The 22,318-nt window shown below is 35.6% G+C and overlaps 1 protein-coding gene across 1 annotated transcript; it reads left to right on the top strand.

The window, feature by feature from the left end:
- The first annotated feature begins 228 nt into the window (after positions 1 to 228).
- LOC128554840 (uncharacterized) lies at positions 229 to 12,996 on the top strand. Its single transcript, XM_053536151.1, has 5 exons — positions 229 to 608; positions 3,460 to 3,503; positions 4,673 to 4,714; positions 8,906 to 9,121; positions 11,032 to 12,996. The coding sequence occupies exons 2-5, from the start codon at positions 3,464 to 3,466 to the stop codon at positions 11,205 to 11,207; spliced, it is 474 nt and encodes a 157-aa protein (XP_053392126.1). The 5' UTR covers positions 229 to 608; positions 3,460 to 3,463; the 3' UTR covers positions 11,208 to 12,996.
- Positions 12,997 to 22,318: the final 9,322 nt, after the last annotated feature.

The following is a 22,318-nucleotide window of genomic DNA, read 5'->3' as shown; positions in this document are numbered from 1 at the left end:
CAATGTATTATTTGTTGATGAAAAAACGTATAATATCCGCGTATCAATAAAATCAACTACAAAAAGGCACACGATAATGCATATTAAGTTTAGATTTGAATTTTGAAGAGGATGTTATTGGTTTTTAAGTATGGTGAACCTCATATATCGTTATAATGTAAACTCTTTATTTGCTATGTTTTGTTAACAATATATCAATTTGTAAATCTTTCTTTATAATGGAGCCCGCCCGTTTAGCTCAGTAGGTAAGAGCGTTGGTCTACGGATCGCAGGGTCGTGAGTTCGATTCTGGGGCGGGGCGTATGTTCTCCGTGACTATTTGATAAACGACATTGTGTCTGAAATCATTAGTCCTCAACCTCTGATTCATGTGGGGAAGTTGGCAGTTACTTGCGGAGAACAGGTTTGTACTGGTACAGAATCCAGGAACACTGGTTAGGTTAACTGCCCGCCGTTACATGACTAAAATACTGTTGAAAAACGGCGTTAATCCCAAAACAAACAAACAAATTATTTATAATGGAATGTATATACTGACGATCTCCAATATTAATATATTTTCAGACTGTATCATACTAGTCTAAAGCATACCAGCATCTAAACCACAGGTACGTGGCTCATTATCTCGTTTAGACCTGTTTAATAGTTGTATGATAATATTTGATAGTATGATACCTAGTTTCTGCTGCAGGATAATGATTCCATATTTTTTATAATTGGTAGCTTAGCAGAAAAGTTTACAGTATAATTCTGTCTCGGTCCCCATGCGCCGCGTATCATTGAAGGTTCCACGTGCACCGCCATATGAACACATCTGCTGTTTATGGTATATGAAAGATGTGTAAATGTTCAGCTCAACGCGGAGCTAGGAGGTAGCATGCGTTTCCATTACCGTCCATTAACAAGCTCAGATGAACCGAACATTTTCATCTTTGTCGTGTTATCGTGTTGAGCCCCATGTGGTCCTGGGACGATCTGTGTATGAAAAGAATTGGAACCACTGCCTTACCCTTGCATATAATAGCGTCTTAACACTTGGTTTTGCAGTAACTCTGTGATTCCAGCAGGTATACAAATTTTGATTCCATACCTCATGTTTTTATTTAGATGTAAGTGAGATGTGGAACCAAAATTTGTAGTCCTGTTTGGCGCCATATAACCTAGTATATACTGTGTTGGTGCGCCATAAAACCCAAATAAATAAATTGTCGTGTTGAGCGACATGTGGAGCTTCCACTTTTTCTATTTTAATACCGCTGCTGGTGTAAATAAAATATATTACTCCTTCAAACATTGTTATGATTTCATTCCTTTGTACTGGCAGAACCGTGATTTAAAGACACACTTCAACCTAGTGACCTACTTTTTTGTCCCACATGAACTTTTTGAAAATCGTTCTAGTAATACTCGTATAATATAACTATATTGCATGATGACAGAAGTACTGTAAAATAAATTAACTTACCTAAGCCGGATAGTTAATGACATCTTAATAGATATTGCTCATCTATCTAAGCGGTGCATGAGCTTAGGTCATTAAAAAGTATCTTTATTTATTACTATTGCTGACCTTAAATTGAACAAAATTTGGAGAGGACCTTATAATGATGATACAACTAAGAGTTCTGAGTTAAAATCATCCCGGGCGGGACGTATGTTCTCAGTGACGATTTGGTAAAAGACATTTTGCCTGAAATCAATCGTCCTCCATCTCTACTTCATGTGGGGAAGTTGGCAGTTACTTGCAGAATCAAGGAACACTGGTTAGGTTAACTAACTGCCCGCCGTTACATAACTGAAAAACTGTTGAAAAATGGTGTTAAACCTAAAACAAACTAGCTTATGGTTGAACATAATTCAACATTATACCAAAAAGCAATTTAAGAAACATACACAGATGTGCACGGAGCCTTCAATGATACACCGAGCGCAATTCCATGAAAAGTGGCTTGGGGCCCCCGACTAAAATAAAAGGCTTTCTCTAGATGACAAAACAACAGGCAGAACTAAACAAAATGGAATTGAGAGAGGGATTTGAGGTAAGAAGCCTTCATATCACAGAAACTGCCAAAAGACAAAATTAGGAGAAAGTAAAATTGGATGAAGTAATGGAGAGAATTACAGAAATTTCAAAAACTTTAACAAAAACGAATGGCGTAGACAAACTCCTGGAAGAAAATAATTCTATAGATTTGGACTTGCATATAGAGGTATAGTTAGTTATGACATATAATACAAATTATAAATAACCATGGTATATCCCAAAGCGGATGTATATTTATTATAGACAGAAATATGTCCTTGTCAAATGATAAACTCTAGGTAAGGTATGGCCCAGTGGATGTGTTGGTTACTTGTCACGCAGGGTATGCTAGTTCGAAGCCAGTGGTAAACGATATATATATATATGAATTTTTTGTAGCAAAATTGATTTGGAAAAATGTTGTTTTTATATGTGGTTTTGTTTTTGATTTTTTTTTCAATCATATATATTATGAAATATACCAAATGTTAATGCAACATATGCCTGTCTCACCGTCAGTCATTTTTGTTTTAGACTTGTTATTCTTCTTAAGCTCGTTACAATTGAAAACGTGTTCAATAACCATTTGATGTGGAGTGAAATGACGAACGTTTTCTACACAATTAATTCTGTACGCATAATTCGTGAAGCACTAGAAAATCAAGACAAGTATACAATTGAATAAGAAAACAACGTACGGGAAAAAAGATCTGCCGACCGGATTCGAACTCGGTGCCTTTCGATTACTACGACAACGTCGTTATCCTCTAGACTACGTTTTCATGCAGGCTACAGGTCAAGATACATAATCATAACCTAGTACAATATATAAGGTACTAATAAGCTTTGATAATATGGCAGTTGAGTCCAATAAGTGCAGGGATGTTCAAAGATAATCCGTCACAGATCTATTGTAAAGCAATTATTGGTTTTACCTGTATTGGAAAATAAACAGTGTCGATAGTATTGAGGTCAACTGCCGCATTATCAAATTTATTAGTATTAATAAACTGATAATGTGGCCGATGACCTCAATACAATCGACACTGTTAATTTTCCAATAAAGGTAAATCCAATATTTGCATTACAACGAATATATGATGGATTATCTATGAACACCCCTTGACTTACTAGACTCAACTGCCACACTATCAAAGCTTATTAGTAAACATTGGAAGGTAAACACAATATGACGTCACTGTCAGGTATCCCTGGTCGGATAGTACTATGACATGTCATTCCCTTGAAAATATGTTACTTGGTGGGGCATCATCTCACGTGACATATATACGAATTACAAAACGCACAGCCATCGTAATTTTATTGCTGTTACGCAATCCGAGTCACGATTTTCAAGGAAAAGTGAAAAAGGATATGCCCATATTAACTGGGTTTTTTTTATTCTTTTCATCAACTAATTTTTTATTTTGTTGTAGGAAAATGGGACTTTCTTGTACAAAAGCAGAGCATGATAATATCGGTAAGCTGTATAGATAAGAATAGTTGTTTTTGATATCGTTTTATACAGAATGGTGACGGGTACGAAAATGGCCCTGTTTTGTTTCTTGAATTGTTCGTTTTGACCCATTTTGTTTCGTCTGTCTTGGTGTGTCTGTTTCAGTGTACGCGCGAGTGTCCATCCTTGCATTGATACGGACTGTTTTCTAGAACTGTGACTTTTTCTCTTGTTTTGATATTGGATATTTGGAATAACCTGGCAACTATATCTTTCAAATTTTATTTTTGTTGCGGACCCACTTTGCGATGGATGGACCTAAGGCTGGTTGGGGTGCTGTGCGTCCGGGAAATCTACCATTAACTTTATTTAGTATAATGAACAAGATAAACTACGAGCAAGCAAAGGCTTGTATGAACGAGCGTATTTTCGGACATGCATTTTTGCACAGAAGCGATATGCCAAACACTTGGTTAGCTAATTGAGAACTGTGGTTTGTTGAAGGTAAACCTTCATATTTAGAATGTGTGAGATTGTTCTACAGGTACATTTTAACGCTATTTTGTATTTTGTGATCAGCTTGCAATGAACTTAAATCGGATGCTGACGACTCGGATTCATATTGAAACAAATATTGAAATCTATGACTGAAAAATTGTTGAAAAAGACGTTAAACCCGAACACACACACACACTTATACGTACGCGTACATATATGAAATCGCAGTCACTATAAAACGTGCGTGCGTATGTGAAAGAGATGAAAAATCTAAATTAGTTTAAACATATTTATTTCGAAAATACATCAATTTAAATTTTTACAAGTATACATATTTAACACAAATACGAAAGGGATAAGAACGAAAGAGAACTTATATAGGTCCTCTCCCTAAATAACAACAAAAACATTTACATTAATGGCGGATTATCATTTCATTCAGTTTAAAAGTTGATAATTTTTAAAGATATCTTATTTGAATAAACAGTAAAGTAGAAAAAAAATAAGGTAAAGGATATTTCATTATGGAATTAGGATAATGAAAAGTAAGACAAGCTAAATTGTCAGACACATTAGTGATAATGTCATATCGTTTAATTGCAGGTAAAAACCTCTAAATGGACCGTCTCTAGTTTTTGTATGCCAGGCATTGTAATTATCCATTGTTAACTGTATCAATTTCTTCTTTTATACAGAGCCTCGTGAATACAAAAGGAAGAACAGCACAAGCGAAAGGGGTAGGTAATCTGATAGGGTCATTTTGTATTTGAAAGCTAAGACAAACATTTTAAGCCTTTTTAGCTCACCTGAGCCAAAGGCTCAGGGTGAGCTATTGTGATCACTCACCGCCCGTCGTTCATCGTCCGTCCGTAAACTTTTACTTTAAACGACATCTCCTCATAAACCGCTAGGCCAATTTCATCCAAACTTCACAGAAATGTTCCTTGGGTGAAGCTCAATAAAGATGATTCAAAGAATTGAATTCCATGCAGAACTCTAGTTGCCATGGCAACCGAAGGGAAAAACTTTAAAAAATATTCTTCTCAAAATCCAGAAGCCCTAGAGCTTAGATATTTGGTGTGAAGTATTCCCTAGTGGACCTCTACCAATTTTATTCAAATCATGACCCCGGGGTCAGGAGGGGGTCATATGATTTTACATGGGAAAATCTTCTCAAAAACCAGAAGCCCTAGAGCTTAGATATTTGACATGTAACATTACCTAGTGGACTTCTACTAAAGACCACGTCCCAGGGGTCACTTGTTTTTACATAGATTTCTATAGGAAAATCTTCATTTTTTAAAAAATAAAAATAAACCAGAAGGCCTAGAGCTTAGATATATGACATGTAACATTGCCTAGTGGACCTTTACAAAATTTGTTCAAATAATGACCCCCGGGGTCAAAAGTGACCCCGCCCCAGGGGTCACTTGATTTTACATAGGAAAATTTTCAAAAAGTTTCTAAAAATAAACCAGAAGGCCTAGAGCTTAGATATTTAATATGTAGCGTTACCTGGTGGACCTCTACAAAATTTGTTCAAATTATGACCCCCAGGGTAAAATTGACCCCGCCCCAGGGGTCACTTGATTTTACATCGGAAAATCTTTAAAAATTGTCTAAAAATAAACCAGAAAGCCTAGATATTTGACATGTAGACTTCTACAAAATTTGTTCAAATCATGACCCCCGGGTCCAAATTGACCCCGCCCCATGGGTCACTTTATTGTACACAAAAAAAAATCTTCAAAATTATCTAAAATCAAACCAGAAGGCCTAGAGCTTAGATATTTAACATGTAGCATTGCCTAGTGGACCTCTACAAAATTTGTTCAAATCTTGACCGCCCAGGGTCAAATTGACCCAGTCCCAGGGGTTACTTGATTGTACATAGGGAAATCTTCATAAATTTGCTAAAAATAAACCAGAAGGCCTAGATCTTAGATATTTGATATGTAGCATTGCCTAGAGGACCTCTACAAACATTTTTCAAATCATGACCCCCGGCGTCAAATTGACCCCGTCCCCAGGGGTTACTTGATTGTACATAGGAAAATCTTCCAAAAATTGTCTAGAAATAAACTAGAAGGCCTAGAGCTTAGATATATGGTGTGTAGCATTGCCTAGTGGATCTCCATCAAGTTTGTTCAAATCAATACCCCGGGGTCAAGCTTAAATGCAAATAGCAACCATTTAACCAGGTGAGCGGTATAGGGCCATCATGGCCCTCTTGTTAAATATTTCAACCCTAGCACTAAATAAATTTCGCTATTTGCGGAGATGTGCCCTAGGCTATATCTTTCCAAATATTGTTTCTCAGTTAATTCGGTTTGTCACACTGATGTCATGTTTAACATCTCAATGAACAATGAACGTAATCAGTTTATTACAAATAAACTTCTTCAGCAAGGCTACCCGTTATTATAAATTTTGTAAATATTTTGCTAATTTTACAATCGTAATTCAGATTTCGTTTAAGAATTGTGTAGTAATTAAATAGTACATTTCTGAGAGAAGGTATTTCAAAGCCTGATTTTTTATAGGGATGTAGTTTACTAACTTAAAAAAAGGCATGGACAAAACTCCAACAGGAACAGCCACATTCAAAGAACACAGCCTTAGATCATGGTAATTTTCCAGCTGTATTTAGTTTATTAAAAGAGGTTATGACCTATCTGTTCTGAGATACACTGCATCCTTTTGTTGTTTGAAGAGAGAAAGAATTGTATGATTTACAGTTTTAAATTCAACCACTGAACTGTTTTGATATCTGTCTTCTAACCCTTATTACGTCGGGTCGTTAATGGTGTTTTTCGTGATGCTTTTTCTTCTGCAAAGGTTTTGAGCACATGCGTTTTCTGTCCTTAAGGTTTGCTTTTTAAAAATTAAAAAGAACATGTGTTTTACATGCCATGTCTTCTGTTGCCATTGCTTTTGTTGGTGTTTAACATTGCACGGATTACTTTTATTTATTCTGTCCCGTGATTTTGAAACATTGTTGGTGTAAGAGTAATGTTAAGTGCACGCCATGATAAGGTTTTAGTTTCTCTGGTTTTTGCCACTGACCGTTCCAATGCGGTGCTCCACTGTGTTCCAGTAATTGTTGTTTTGACCTCGTGTGTCTGGTCGTTTGCCGGCCTGAGTGCTGTGAGTTGCGGTTTGGGGAGGCTGTTTGAAGATATGCATTCCCTTTTGGATTTGTTTGTTTGTTTGTTTGTTTAACTGCCAGATATACACAAAAAACGTAATATTCATTGTTCGTTTCGCCCTCAATTTGTTTCGCCTGTCTGTGGATTGCGTTCTTGGACTGTGGCTTTTCCTGTCGGATATATATCCTTTCTTTTATAAGAATAGAAGGATACTTCAAACAAGCAAACATTGTGAATGAGTGTATTTTAATATAAACTGGAAAGTAGATCCCTCGGAAGCGCCGAGAACAATGCAAAGAGTGAAAATAGCAGACTCCGTTTGATTTAGTCTGTTCATGAGCAGTAATGGAAATGCAACACTGCCAACGCCCCCTAGCACCGGCTTAAGCAGTATTTTAGTCACGCATTTTAATTTGGAAGCAAGATACCAAGCAGTTGGTTAGCAAACAGAGGATAGCCGCTGTAGAAACACAGCGCCGGCTGAAATAGTGTGTAGTTTGTTACAGGTAAATCTACACATTTTGAATGTGTGAAATAGCTTTACAGGTTCAGATTTACGTGTAAGGTTTAATTTAGTGAATTGCTTGCATTGAACTAAATATTGACATCTTAGATGCATATTGAAACAAATATTGAAATCTTACACGTTCGTGTAAACGTATGACATCGCATCACTAAAAAGTGCGTGCGTGTGAGTTGACGTAACTAAATTGTCAGACACATTGATGGTAATGTCACCAGTCTTGTCGTTTATCGGTTAAAAATTGGGTCAGATTGGATCAAAAACTAGGTCATTAGGCCATCGAAGAAATATCTTGTTTACACTCTAGAGGCCACATTTTTCATCTTCATAGAACTTGGTCAGAATGTTTATCTCCTTGATAACATGGACGAGTTGGAACTGGGTCATTTGGTGTCAACACTTTGGTCACTAGGTCAAACATGTTTACACTGTTATGGTGTGTTACTCAGATACGCGACCTAGGGCCATCTTAGCCTTCTTGTTTGTAAGTCTATTCTTATTAATCTGCCAAATTTACACAAAAGAAGTAACATTCATACTAAACTTCCATTGACCGTTTCATCCTCTATTTGTTTCGTCTGTCTGTTAGCAAGATGTGGATGCGCATGCGCACGTCCATGTATGCATTGCTATGAATTGCGTTCTTGAACTGTTGCTTTTCCTGTTGGATATTCATCCTTGCTTTTATCAAAAAAGATGAATAATTAATGAAATAATGTGCAAAAAAGCAAAACGTAATATGAACGAGTGTATTTTAAGCCATGCATTTTTGCATGGAAGCAAGATACCAAACAGCTGGGATAGCAAATTAAGGATTGCCGCTGAAGAAACACAGCGCCGTAGTTTGTTACAGGTAAATCTACATATTTAAAATGTGTAAAAATTTCTTTACAGGTTCTTATCAACATGTAAGGTTATATTTTGTGGCCTGCTTGCAGTGAACTATTGACATCTGAAATGCATATTGAAACAAATATTGAAATCTTACACGCTGTAAACGTCTTGTAAACGTATGACATCGCATCACTATAAATCAGTTTCCGTAAGCTGGACATTGCAATTACCATTATTTGACTAAGAAGTATCATTCATACTTGAATAAGGTTAAAAGAAACAAATATCTTGTTGGAAAAATTTCAATAGTTGTCAAACATTTACAAATGTATATAGGAGAATGAGCTTTCAATACATAAAGATGTAATCGAACTGTAGCATAAAACACAAAATAACATGATTTATTAACTTATTTTATTTAGTGACGCATGTAACTATCTATGACAGATGGAATTTGGAGGGAACAAAAGAATTCATTAATAAACTTAAACCTTATCTGAAGGAAGATGATATAGTTGTTACTATTGAGAACACATATCGGCAGACTTTCGTGTCAAAGAAACAGCCTCTAATCGTATTATGTTGGCATTATTCCAGGATTGATACAGATATAAGATACTCTCTCGAACATATTGACAGTAAGTATTTACAAAATTTAATGTCGACACCCGCCTGCTTAGATAAATAGGAAGACCATAGATCTACGGAACTATAGTTCGTGAGTTCGCTCTTCGGGCGGGGCGTGTGTTCTCCGTGACGATCGATTTGTTTTGCGTCCGATATCATTTGGCCTCTACCTCTGATTCATGTGAGAAGTTGGAAGTTATTTGTGGAGAACAGGTTTTTACTGGTATAGAATCAAGCACCACTGGTAAGATTAACTGTCCGCCGTTACCTAACTGAAATACTATTGAAAAATGACGTTAACAAGGAAAAAAAAACAAAGATCATTTAAATTAGGTGTTGTACGTCTTTAACTGTATATTATGTCATGATGACTTTATTGTATGGTATGGGAAGTTGCTTTCTTTAACGTGGTTTCTTTCCTGTTAGACTTTTGCCGAAGAGCTCACAGTGAGGTTTTGTGATCGTTCAACCGACCGTCCACACTTCTTTAAACGATATCTCATCTGAAACCATTTGTTAGTAGTTGATGAAACTTTGGTTGATGTTCCGTGAGTAGTCTTCTTTCAAAATTGTTTAGTGTGGACTTTTCTTCACAACGCGTTCAATCTTTGCAGTTATTTGAAAAAGTTTCAGTCGGAAATATTTTATCGTTTTTAAAACAGATAGTGAGTGAGTGAGTTGGGTTTTACGACGAATCGACACAAAATGGTCATATATCGCCGAGAAGAAGTCATATTGCAAACGCCAACTGTAAAGCATAAACATTGATGTAAGAATATAAAGCATACCTAAAAATATCCATGTAAAAATGTAAAGAACATTGAAGCAGATAGGAATTTATCAAAAAATCTTAACATTTCATATATTATTCACATCTTTTGCAATATTATTATGTTTGCAGCTGATATTTTAACACATACGTATATACATTTTTACATTATGACTTAATATATGCTTTATATTTTACATAAATGATTTTAGATACGCTTTACATTTTTACATAAATGATTTATGGTATGATTATCGGTGAGTGTACATACAAATGTAACGTGACGTTACTATGGTTATGAGGCGACGTCAGTATAAAGGGACGTAATTCTGACGTTATTTGTCTCAAAGGGGCGTAATGAATATTGTTATTTGATTATTTAGAATTTAATTGTCACTGTAGTCTGTTAAGTTTTAGTTTAAAGCATTTTATAAAATATTTTATCGCTAACCTAGCTATGTCCTTTCCGCAGCCTTAATGTACTAAAACGTATTAGCATCTGATGGCCCTTTCACGCTTCCGTAGAAACAACATTTATTACACGAAACTTATTTTGAAAATATTTCTGAAATGTCTAGGTCTGCAGCTTTCAAATACGGTTATATCTTACATTTGAGGCATATACTGACACTCTCAGACAACATCAAAAATGACATTTTGAGCGATTTGATGAAGTTCCAAAATTATCAATGTACCCTTGGTCCGTTTCGGACCCCTGTGGGATTTGTGTTTATCCAGAGCTCAAATACTTTTTCTTAGATTAAAAGCTGACATGCTGTACTAAAGCCCAGGTAATTTCAATTCGTAATAAAGTGCTGAAAATTGGCTCCCCAATAGCAAAAAAAAGAAGAAGTCCACGCGCATACATTTAGACGGGGTGACCCCTGACTATCTACGAATCAAAATGCGGCTTTCGTTTTCAAGTTTAGCATTTCTACTTTCTACTTAGCTGAAGGTCGAGTGACGTCATTTTCTGTGTTGTCAAAAACATACACATACCTAGCGAGGGTCTATGAATATGTGCTGGCCGTCCTAAAGTTATATGTGTGTTGGTGTGTGTGTGGGGGGGGGGGGGGGGGGGGTGCGTGCATGTGTGTGTGTGTTCAGAGATGTTTTTAATTTACATTTTCATGAATATATTGTTTATTCCAGGTGCTAAACATAAAAGTCTTATAGTAATTCTGCTGCACTGGAAGAAGGATGATAAAGAAAGAAATGCAACATCTCGGGCGGCGGATTCATCATTAATGTTTATCGATGCCTTCGCTCAGAAAGACAAAGATAACATAAAGGTTGTTGCCGAAGAAATTAAAAAAAGGTGTTCGTGATAGAACAATATAACTTTTTACAGGATGGCAAATAACTATGTCATCTATAAATATGTAGGGAAACCATTTAACCTAACAGTAAGGAAAAAAATACTATTACTTTCGATCATAATATATGGATATAGGCTTTGTTCACCACAAACTGCATGTAGCAAGGCGGAATTAATGTAAAAACTAGCGTACTAGAGTACGAATGTCTTTAATATTACAAGGCCAAATTCTATTTACTTATTTGAACGAGTCTGATGTTTATATGTACCTACTAGTGATGTTCCGATTGTCGCCGACAATCGATTGTCGATCATTTAATGAGCCAAAGTCGCCGACATCGATTATGAACTTGCATAATCGATTATTTGACACTTATGCTAATTTTAAGCCTATTCGGAAGTTACGCATCTTTTTTGGTGGTATTTCCTCTTTAGGTTCATTTCTTTTCCACTCTTCAAAACGGAGGCAAAGCATACTGCATTCGATCAAAATAATAATGCAATCAAAACTATATTCCCCTATCCAGGGAAGACTATACCACCAGTATGGAAGTAGTTTGGATTCTACAAGATATGTGAAGGTGCAGCAGTGAAAGAAAATTAAAAAATGGGGATTGTCCTTTGCCGATTATGCCGTAAAGACCGCAAATAACGGTACCCCTCCCACGTTAGTAATGTAGGTTGATTTAATTCATAGTTTCAATCAGCATTGTGCTGCTAGATATATATTTTAATATGCAGCTGTAGATGTGTGATTTTATAAACACGAAATAGTTATAAATAGAAAATTTGAAATAAAATATTGGAGGGCACTGAAGTTTGAACCGATAATAAAATGTACAAATAGGGAAAAAAATAACATTTTTTATTGAGGTGTGTTAGGTCGGACAGCATGGTCAGTTTCTCAAGGACACCTGTAGTCCCACAGAGATTGGGTGCAAATCATATAAAAATGCCACATTATACTCAATAAATAAAAGATAATTTTTAATTAGCCACATTGATATGTACATAAAAGGGCTAAAACTTCACACACAAATTATATTACTCCTTCTAAATACATGCTAATACAGTTAGTCAAGAGAGCTAATGGTTAATACGTTACAGAAGGTTCAGTGTTAAAGTCCGATTATTTTCCGATTAATCGCTCAGAAGGCCTTCCGATTATATCCGATTAATCGATTATCATAATGCTGTCCGATTATCATCACTAGTACCTACAAGAGATGGTAACTGACAAAGTTGAAGATGTAGTGTTAAAGTGACCATTACAGTGAGTCGACGTAAAAGAAAAATACGAGCGTATTGTTCTTTGTCTGCAAGATGCTAATAAATCATGTATAAATAACAAGAATGTATATAGCTGTAGATCTCAATAAAGTTATTTTTAAAGATTCACCTTAGCAGGTCCAGTGCTGCGAGCCCTTTATTTACCAGTTACATTTTATTTTGCTTACCATGAGGGATATTAATACAAAAAGTATACCTTAAAGGTTTAAGTCAAGTCATGATTCAGTCTTTGATTTGATTCTTTGTACTAGAGCTATGTTGCGTTTTATGCTTCCAAATCTTATAGATTTTATTCACTAGCACAGCATCAGTCTTTAAGTATGTTTGAACTCGATGTATTAAATAAACTATTATCATCGAGCTACTTAGCTTTTGATTCGAGAGAAATGATTGATAAAACGAGTTATATAATCAACTCAACTTGTTTGGAGCTGTCTGGATATTGTTCTGCAAGCGTCACGTAGTATTTAATTTCATATATCAACTAGCCTAAGGCGCAGTTAGTTGAAAATCCCTCAGCAAACTCCGCTTTCCTATGGAACGTTTACCGCAAATTTTAACACTTCAAAGTGCCAAGTGTTTTAATTTGAACTAATACTATAATAAATAGTTTCAAATTATATTTCTGGATCTGCTCTCAGCAATTGCTGTCTTCAATCTGATAAAAGATTGAGTTAGTTAATATTTATATTTTAAAAGTATTTCAATTTCAGAATTAGATACTGGTTTCCCAGTAGTTTCCGGACCCAAGTAGTTTTCCGGACCTTTCAAATGTTGTGCTGACTGTATAGACTTAACGCTGCAGTAAAACATCTGGGTAACAATATCATATCATCTAGACATTTGTTGCCTTTAACTAGCAGCGAAAACCTAGCATTACCGATTGTTTTAACTTACTTTGATGTAATGTTTAAAAAAGAGATTGTCAACCGCAGGTGAATTCCAGTTACAGTGCGCATGCGCAGAAACTGAGGCCCCTTGAAGGTATATAAACATCAGTCAATTGATGCTCCCATTTACAAACGATACAGTAAAAACATACTGATAGTAGTAAAATAAAACAACGAAAGTCAGAAAAAATCGACCTTTTCACTTAACTACGGCATTCAATCAGCGATTAAAAATAGGAACCAAAATAGACAGGGATTTACCTACGATACCGTCTATCAATCTAATTTTTAGCATCAGTGTCCATGCCCGAGTGGTCAGGGCGTTATACTACCAATTCTGAGACCGGTCTTGTTGGGGTTTTTTTTTTAAGAAAATAGTTGTTAATTGTATTAAAAGTTCTTAATTTCTTTTTTGTAATATTACCAATTCGCTCAACGTCATTCAAACATAATTAGACGTAACAGTATTGAGCGTATTATAAATCTAGTATTTGTTAAATTCTTGAAATATACTTTTTAAATCATCATCACGCTTTAGAATTATGTTTTAATTTTGAATATCGAAATCGGAAATGTTTGCCTTTAGAGAAGGGTTACAACTATGCAATGAAAGGTCTGGAAAACTACTCGGACTAACTGAGATATTAATGGAATCAATTGCCCCCTTTGAGGCCTCATCTACATCTTTGTTATGAACGCAAGTGTAATAAGAATTCTGCATGGTGTTATTTAAGAACTTAGTTTTTTTTTCTGTGAAAATTTTATGTTTCTACTATGTTTTGTTTGAAAGTTACAGGCAAAAAATTTAAAGACGAGCACATATGAGAAATGTTTATTCTAAATTGTGGGAAATTTTCCAACCTTATTCTCAATCCACTTCTGGTGTACTGACCGGGATTGAGAATTATGGCACACACCTGCACATGACGACATAATAAAGAAAAATAATAAAGTTAGTTATATAATTATGTTATATGTAGTTATTCTCGCCCATATGGGAATAGGCCTACCTAGTGGCGAGGGTAAACAAACGTAAACACACACATACTTTAATTTGTGTTCTGAATCGCGCCAATGCTGTATGTATAAGAACTCACAAACCTGCCACTTATTAGATAATTCGAGCCCCTTTGCTATTACAATAGACGCCATGCGAAAAACACGATTTCTGTATAAAAACAACTTCAACTTTGTTAATATTTGTTGAATATATCTAAACAAAAGCACATTGCATCGTATTATTTTAAACAGAATTTACTGATTCACTTTCAAAAGTTTAGTGACTATTTTGAGACAAATTTATTGAACCCAAAGTACATATTTAAGCCCACCATCATCAGATGGTGGGCTGATTAAATCACTCTGCATCCGTGGTCCGTCGTCCTTCCGTCCGTTAACAATTTCTCGTTATCGCATCTCCTCAGAAACTACTGGGGGGATTTTGACCAGACTTGGTCAGAATGATGTTATGGTACCATAGTTGTGTCCCCCTGAAAATCAGACTGGTTCCACAATTTTTGAGTTGAGTTATGGCCTTTTGTCTATTTTGATTTCTAATATAATTTTATATCCAGTGGTCCTCCAAGAATTTAATTGGGTTTTTATGGCCTTAGCTGTAGAAGGGTCATTAAGTCTGCAGACACTAATAAGATAATGTTTCAAGTTGTTCATTATTTTGAAAATACCAAACTGATTAACAGTTCTTCGGAAAATTTTCAAAAAAGATGGGAGCGAGCGAGCAAAATTTTTTTCCCAATCTTGATTTTTCAGAAGCGGGTAGATTTTACATGGAGCGAGCGGTTATTTTTTTCCAACTTGGACCCTAGAGGAACAATCTGAACAATATTTCTATGTTTAATCCAAATATTTTTAATTGAATCCCCGTGCACGTCTTACAACCAGTCGGGTTTTGTTCTTTTTCACTGTATTGAACGATCGTAGAACGTGCCTACTTCATCGTCTAGCGGCACATCGAAAGTCATGTGTGGCACTAGCACAGACACCCAAGATTTAAGACAAATGATGAACAACACCGTAATTCCTGACTTTTTGAGTTTGGGTCATAAGCTACATGTATTACGACGCATGAATTCCGATCAATATCACTTTGCCGCAATAAAACAGCGATAAAACCTGTTTTGCCGTTATCATTCCGGACTGAAATTTTTCTCGAAGATTTTTATGTACGTGCGGACGGGTGATGATTTTTTTCTCGGGAATGAAATTCCTGATGGGGTAGTTCCGAAGAACGACAAATCAATTTGGTATGGCCTTTCCTATTACACCTCTGCAGTGAATGGACTACCCTAATAGATTGATGATTAATTTGTTTAGTATTCAAATTTCTGGGTTTAATTATTAGTCATAGGTAATTATATGTGCATTGTTTGTTTCCATAATAAGAAAAAAAAAACAATAATTGCATATAACTCATTAATGGTGTCATGTCATCTCTCTTGTTTAGGGTATAGATTTAATTATTAGTTATGATATAAGTAATTGTATGTGCATTTTGTTTCCGTAATAAGAAAACAAAATTGCATATAACTCGTTAATGGTGTCATCTCTCTTCTTTAGGGTCAAGGTCACTTATTTTTATCTAGTGACCTACTTTTTTATTTTTAACCTACAACATTCGAAGTTTTGTGTTCCGAAATAAAATTTGACCTTGATTTTGACTTAGTGACCTACATCCACATTTCTCAAGCTGCAGCCTTCAAATTTGGACCACATGCGTAGCTACAGCCTTCAAATTTGGACCACATGCATAGTTCTGTGTACCAAAATTAACTTTGACCTTGAGATTGACCTAGTGTTCTACTTACACATTTCTCAAGCTACATGCTTCAAATTTGGACCACATGCATAGTTTTGTGCTCTGAATTGAAATTTGACCATGATTTTTACCTAGTACCTACTTTCACATATCTCAAGCTACAGCCTTCAAATTTCAAGCACATGCATAGTTTTTTGTACCGAAATGAACTTTGACCTTGAAATTGATCTAGTGACCTTTCACATTTCTCAAGCTAAAGCTTTCAAATTTGGACCACATGCACAGTTTTGTGTACCAAAATTAAATTTGACCTTGATCTTGACCTAGTGAAATATTTGTGCTTTGCTCATAGCTAATTCATATATTGACCAATCTCTTTGATTGGTATGTAAGTACCTTTTATGGAGCCAAAATTACCAATTGGTATTAGAGGTCCAAGGACTGTGTGGGATAGGAAATGCCGGCTGTATCTCCATGCAGAGGGGTACAACTCCCCCGAAAATGGAGCCGCCCGTTTGCCGTGGGTAATTTTTTTCTTGATTGTATAGAGCTCTAAAATACACTAGATATAACCAGACCTTTATTATTTTGTTTCGGAATGACCAATATTGTTGTTTTGTTTTTCGTGATTGTATTTTATTCTTTGAAATTTTCTTGGTAAGCCGGAGAGGAGGGTCCTGGATGTTGAGGTGCCCCATAGCACCCCGGGGAGGTGATGCATGCTTGTTTACATGTGTGCATCCCCTTTTCGGGGTGTGGGTGCCAACACACAATTTTGGCCTCTAATTCGGTCTAGACGTTTTTGGCGGTCGTATTAGTCCGATACGATCAATCGGCTGGTCATGCCAAGCCCTAGGAAATTTCACTTTAATTACCCTTACATCTTCTTATTTGTCATATCAAATTGCATCTGTTTTTTTTTTCCTTTTGACAATGCACAACTATCTTCTTTTTTTGCCAAATTAACGTCACACAAAATCAAATGTACTTTCCTTCTATCGTCACATTTTACTGCGTTCAGCAACTTTCATAGTACGTTCACACAAAAATATTGAACACGTTATGGCAATATGTATTACAATTTCTATTTCCTAGAAGGCGGTGGCTTAGGGTCAGTTGGTTGGGTAAAGTAGCAATCCCTTGAATCCCCTTATTGCATTTTTGCAATGCAGCTGGTGATATAAACAAGATTGTAAAATACCTGGCCGAGTATATCACTACAGTATACATAACGTGTTTGAGCTGGATATCCGCTCTGCTTGTTGGATTCCGCGGCGGGTGGGGGCTGCGAGTGACGAATCTAAACAAATTCAACATGGAAAATAAAAATAAAAACAAACGATCGCATACCGAAACAGACTCAAACTAAACTTTTTTTTCTAGATTCATTTCTACATTCTAGTACCAACGCAAATGGAGTAATCCATTTATAAAGTAGCATCTAATTTTATGGCTAAAATACTGCCTTGGAAAAAAGTCAAAATAAGATTTTTGTATGTACCTTGAACAAAAATGAACACTAAAACGTCTTTACCGTAGTATCTCCAGCTAAGCTTAGCTTAGTGCTTCATCTTCGAAAATTAAAGACCAGAAAAGAACGAACTGTCATCTGGGAACAACTAGTACACCGAATGATCCGACGCTTACAAACTATACCATGGGGTACCAGCTAATAATTTTCACCGGTCCAGCCTGTCGAAAAAAGCATCGATTGTCTTACATTCTGGATTTCAGAATTTGGAATTGAACTGCGTAAAGACACTTCGAAATCTTGTTATATTTGCGAAGTATCCAAAACACCTAAGGATCTGTAACGTTTGAAATACAAAAAAAAAATGAAAATAGACAAGGCTAGAAATTGCAAATCGTGCTAAGTACTTCAATGATTTCGCAGTTTTTCTTGGTTGTCTTTGTACCATAGAACACGCTTATTAACAGAAAACTTTGATAAGGCGAAAAGACCCCATTATCTACACTTCAATTCTCTCTATGTGTCAAAGGCGGTATAACTGGAGTCGGAATGAATTAAGATTCAGATTACAAAAAAAAACAGACAAAAGATCGAAAATTTGTCCTAGCCAGGTCAAAATTTGTACAGGAATCCAAACTTTATTTTTCGTTGTTTGCTAACCATGTATTACCATCATGAAAATACAAAAGAAAACAGTTATTTTGTTGCGCGTCTTTAAATGAAGATTTCAAGTTATGATGTATGCTCCCGATAACAAATACATTTATGTAAATGTTCAATGATAGCTATCATGCTGTTATTTACCTAAAAGATATACTATCAGTTTTGAGATATGTGCATACTATACTCAAAAACAAGCTGAACGAATACCGCATTTAAACCATACCTAGGTACATCATTCGTCAGTGTACGGGTGAATCTGTTGTAAGCTTATAGTTTGAACACGCTTTATGGTTGTTCATCAGTTCTAGTTCGTTACATTCTGTGTAAGATAAACACCTGAGTCAGCCATGATACCACACCAAAGAAAGAAAGAAGAAGTTTACTGCTTTTTGGATGTCGAGGTCAGGGTCAAGTGATGCAGTATTATGAATATATGGTGTTCGTTGTCATGGTTATACATAGTTCGATTGACCCATTTTATATTATTGGACAATATTTTATTTTTGAGGTTACGCATCCTTACATCTGAAAATAAAGTTTATTTAAATAAATTATTTCCTGTATTTGTATGCCAATTGCTGTAAATTGATATTACCTCATAAAGATATATTTACTTAGTAACGCTCTGTAAAAAAATTACTACAGTCATTCTTTAAACTTTATTTTCTCAGCTATATTCCCTCATGTCTAACATAACTAATGAAGCGCACATCCATCCTAATTATAGGTTTAATTTGATCTTTTTATTACATTCTGTTGTATTTATCAGGTTAAAACGAATATAAAGTTAACTAAATTACGGTACAATGATATTCAGGTGATGATGCAATCTAAATTTCTTTTGTGAATTACAACATTGACAGTATTGTTAAAACAGTCCGCACCAGTTGATGGCAGCTATAAATGATTGTTTTATTCTATGAATGATGTATGAATTTAGGGCGATTCCAGAATTAAATGTATGAGGGTGTCGGACGGCAACCGAATTTTTTATTGACGGGTGATGGGGTCCAACGGAAAATTATACTAATGGGTGGTGGGGTTTATCAAAAATCATAATTATGGGTGGTTGTCTTCACAAAAACCGTTTTTATGGGTGGTGGGTTCTTTGTAAAAATATTAAAAATATGGGGTGGGTGGGTGTTTAATCGCCCCTCTTAATTACCTACGGACATTTTACTTTCTTTTTAACTACACGTAGCTACTTTACTGATCGCGATACACGGAACGCAATTTTGACATCACCGATCTAAGGAATATGATCTATTCATTTATTTCTGTTCATTAAATATTTCATTTTTCAAAATTGTTAGATAGTGGTTTATGTTTGCAATTTTGCACTAAAATTAGGCTGTTGCGTGTGGTGAGGATGGAGAACGTGAATGAGTAGATTAATATGTATGAATAAGCAAACGATTTCGATATTTTACTCAAAATGTCTTGATTTCAAAGAAGTGGTCCCGCCCGCTTAGCTCATTAGGTAGAGCGTTGGTCTACGGATTGCGGGATCGTGAGTTCGATCCTCGGGCGGGGCGTATGTTCTCCGTGTTTATTTGATAAAAGACATTGCGTCTGAAATCATTAGTCCTCCACCTCTTTTTCATGTGGGGAAGTTGGCAGTTACTTGCGGAAAAGAGGTCTGTACTGGTATAGAATCCAGGAACACTGGTTAGGTTAACTGCCTGCCGTTACATGACTGAAATACTCTTGAAAAACGGCGTTAAACCCAAAACAAACAAAATCAAAGATAAGACTAAACAGTTTTTTTCTGACGCATAGCACTAAACATTAGGCAACCCTGACCATTAAACTTTAGTTTTACATCCCATTCTCTCTATTTCAAGATAAATGATTACCATTTTGTCGACCGATTCCTTGTTTTGTCATACAGATATCAGAAGAACTCTGTAACGTTTTCCAGGAACTCCGTAACAGAAGAAAACATGACAGGTTTTTAGAAAAACTCCGTCCTTCGTGTAACACTTCCTGCCGTCGCTAAGAAAACCAACAACAGCAATTCTTGTTTATAAGTATGGGAAGTCACTAATGTCGCACACAATCATATTTACTGCAGTATTGCGCAAATGTTTTCTTTACTGTTAATGTGGCCTAACATGTAATTGAACCATGCGCGGTTTATCTATTTTTTGTCGAATTGTTTAGTGAAGTCACTTGCGTATCAATGCAAAGTTACACTTTAAAAAATCAAGAACATCAATTTCTTTAAAGCGGCAAGCCTCCAGATCGTTCGACAACACACAAAAAAATGTTTTTTAGATATCTTGACATAAATGCTATATTCCTTATAAAGGCTTTAAAACTTGATTACTGACAAACTTTATGTTACCGAAACACACGAGAATTTGCTGTTTTTATTACTTTTTACGATGAAAATCGAAAAGCGTTTGTCAAGCTTTTACTCCAGGTAAGCTATCTTGATTATAAATATCTATATTTTGAAGTCATTATTCACTACTTCAGCTATATACCGCTATTGATTACGACGACGGGAAAATGTCTTTATTGCCGCGGCGGTCCGGGGTTCGATTCCCGACGCGGTCATCTTTTTTTCTTGAATTGGAATTTTTAAAATATTTCAGAAACAAAAATTCATATTCTAATGTTCATAATATGACCAAACTTCAATTTGAAAGAAAGATTATTTTTTAGCCAAATCTGGAGGCATGCTGCTTTAAAATACTTGCATGATTTATGCTGAGCATAACAAAAGCCACGTGTTCATTTGATTTGCAAGGTGAACTTATCTTCTATCAGTTTCCAATCATATTTTGCCCCCAGATTAATGCAAATGATATACCTATCATAAATAAGTGATTTTATGCAGTTTAAAGTATTAATGGCAAAGCATCGAAAAAAGAAAAAAAAGAAAACTTATTTTACGTGACTTGCGTAATATGTCATATCTTTTCCTAAACATTACCGTTCTTAATTTTTCCATTATACGTTAAACAGTATAATGGGGAAAACAAGTTGTTACTTTCGCGTTTAGCCATTCAAAGGGAGTGACCTCCAGATTATCGCATGAAGTTTGGTCATATTTTGAACATGAGAAAACAAGATTTTGTTTTTAATCATTTTTAAAATGAGAGAGAGAGAGAGAGAGAGAGAGAGAGAAACAAAACATGCTCGAGTTGGGAATCAAACCCAGGCCGCCGCGGCAATAAACATTTTCCTGCGGTCCTGACCAATACACCACTGAGAAATATGCGCGTAATGGTCGTTAAATAAATATAAAGGCAGTTTACCTACACTATACCGATATTTTAAATGGAAACAAGAGTGCCAGAATGTCACAATATACGCCCGTCACAGCAAATTTCTTTACTCTAGCTGCTGTATTGCAAATGAATTTTAATTTTGTGGTTGTTTAGTAATCATTGTAAGTCTTTTGTTTTCCTAAGTCCACAAAAAAAATTCCTTACCAGGTAGAGAGACCTTAAAATACACCTAAAATTTGAAAGAAACATCTATGTTGTACCACAGAAAAGTGGTCTTGGTTTTTCCCTATAGTCAGTTATAAAAAAGTTACAATATAAGTTATTTATAGTAACAACTAAGGGAAGTAAAAAAAAAAAAAAAAAAAATCCCCCAAAAAATATTGTAAGTCCACACAAAAATCTTTACAAGGTAGAGATTGGTCAAAATACACCTCAAAATTGGATGTAGCATGCATGTTGTACTACAGAAAAGTGGTCTCGATTTTTCCCTACGACTAGTAATAAAGAAGTTAAAATATAAGCTATTTATAGTAACAACAAAGGGAAATAATTCTAAAGAAAGGAACTGTGCATGACACTTCCTCTCATGGTGTATAATTGTGCCAAGTTACATCAAAATCCCTCCATGCATGAAGAAGAAATGCTTCGGACAAAGTCATTCTTGTATCTGACCTTTGGCCTCTAAGTGTGACCTTGACCTTAGACCTAGGGACCTGGTTCTTGCGCATGACACTTCGTCTCGTGGTGGTGAACATTTGTGCCAAGTTATATCAAAATCCCTCTATGCATGAA

Source organism: Mercenaria mercenaria, unplaced genomic scaffold, assembly GCF_021730395.1.
Source record: "Mercenaria mercenaria strain notata unplaced genomic scaffold, MADL_Memer_1 contig_797, whole genome shotgun sequence".
NCBI classification, from domain to species: domain Eukaryota; kingdom Metazoa; phylum Mollusca; class Bivalvia; order Venerida; family Veneridae; genus Mercenaria; species Mercenaria mercenaria.
This window is presented reverse-complemented; position numbering and strand designations above follow the sequence as displayed.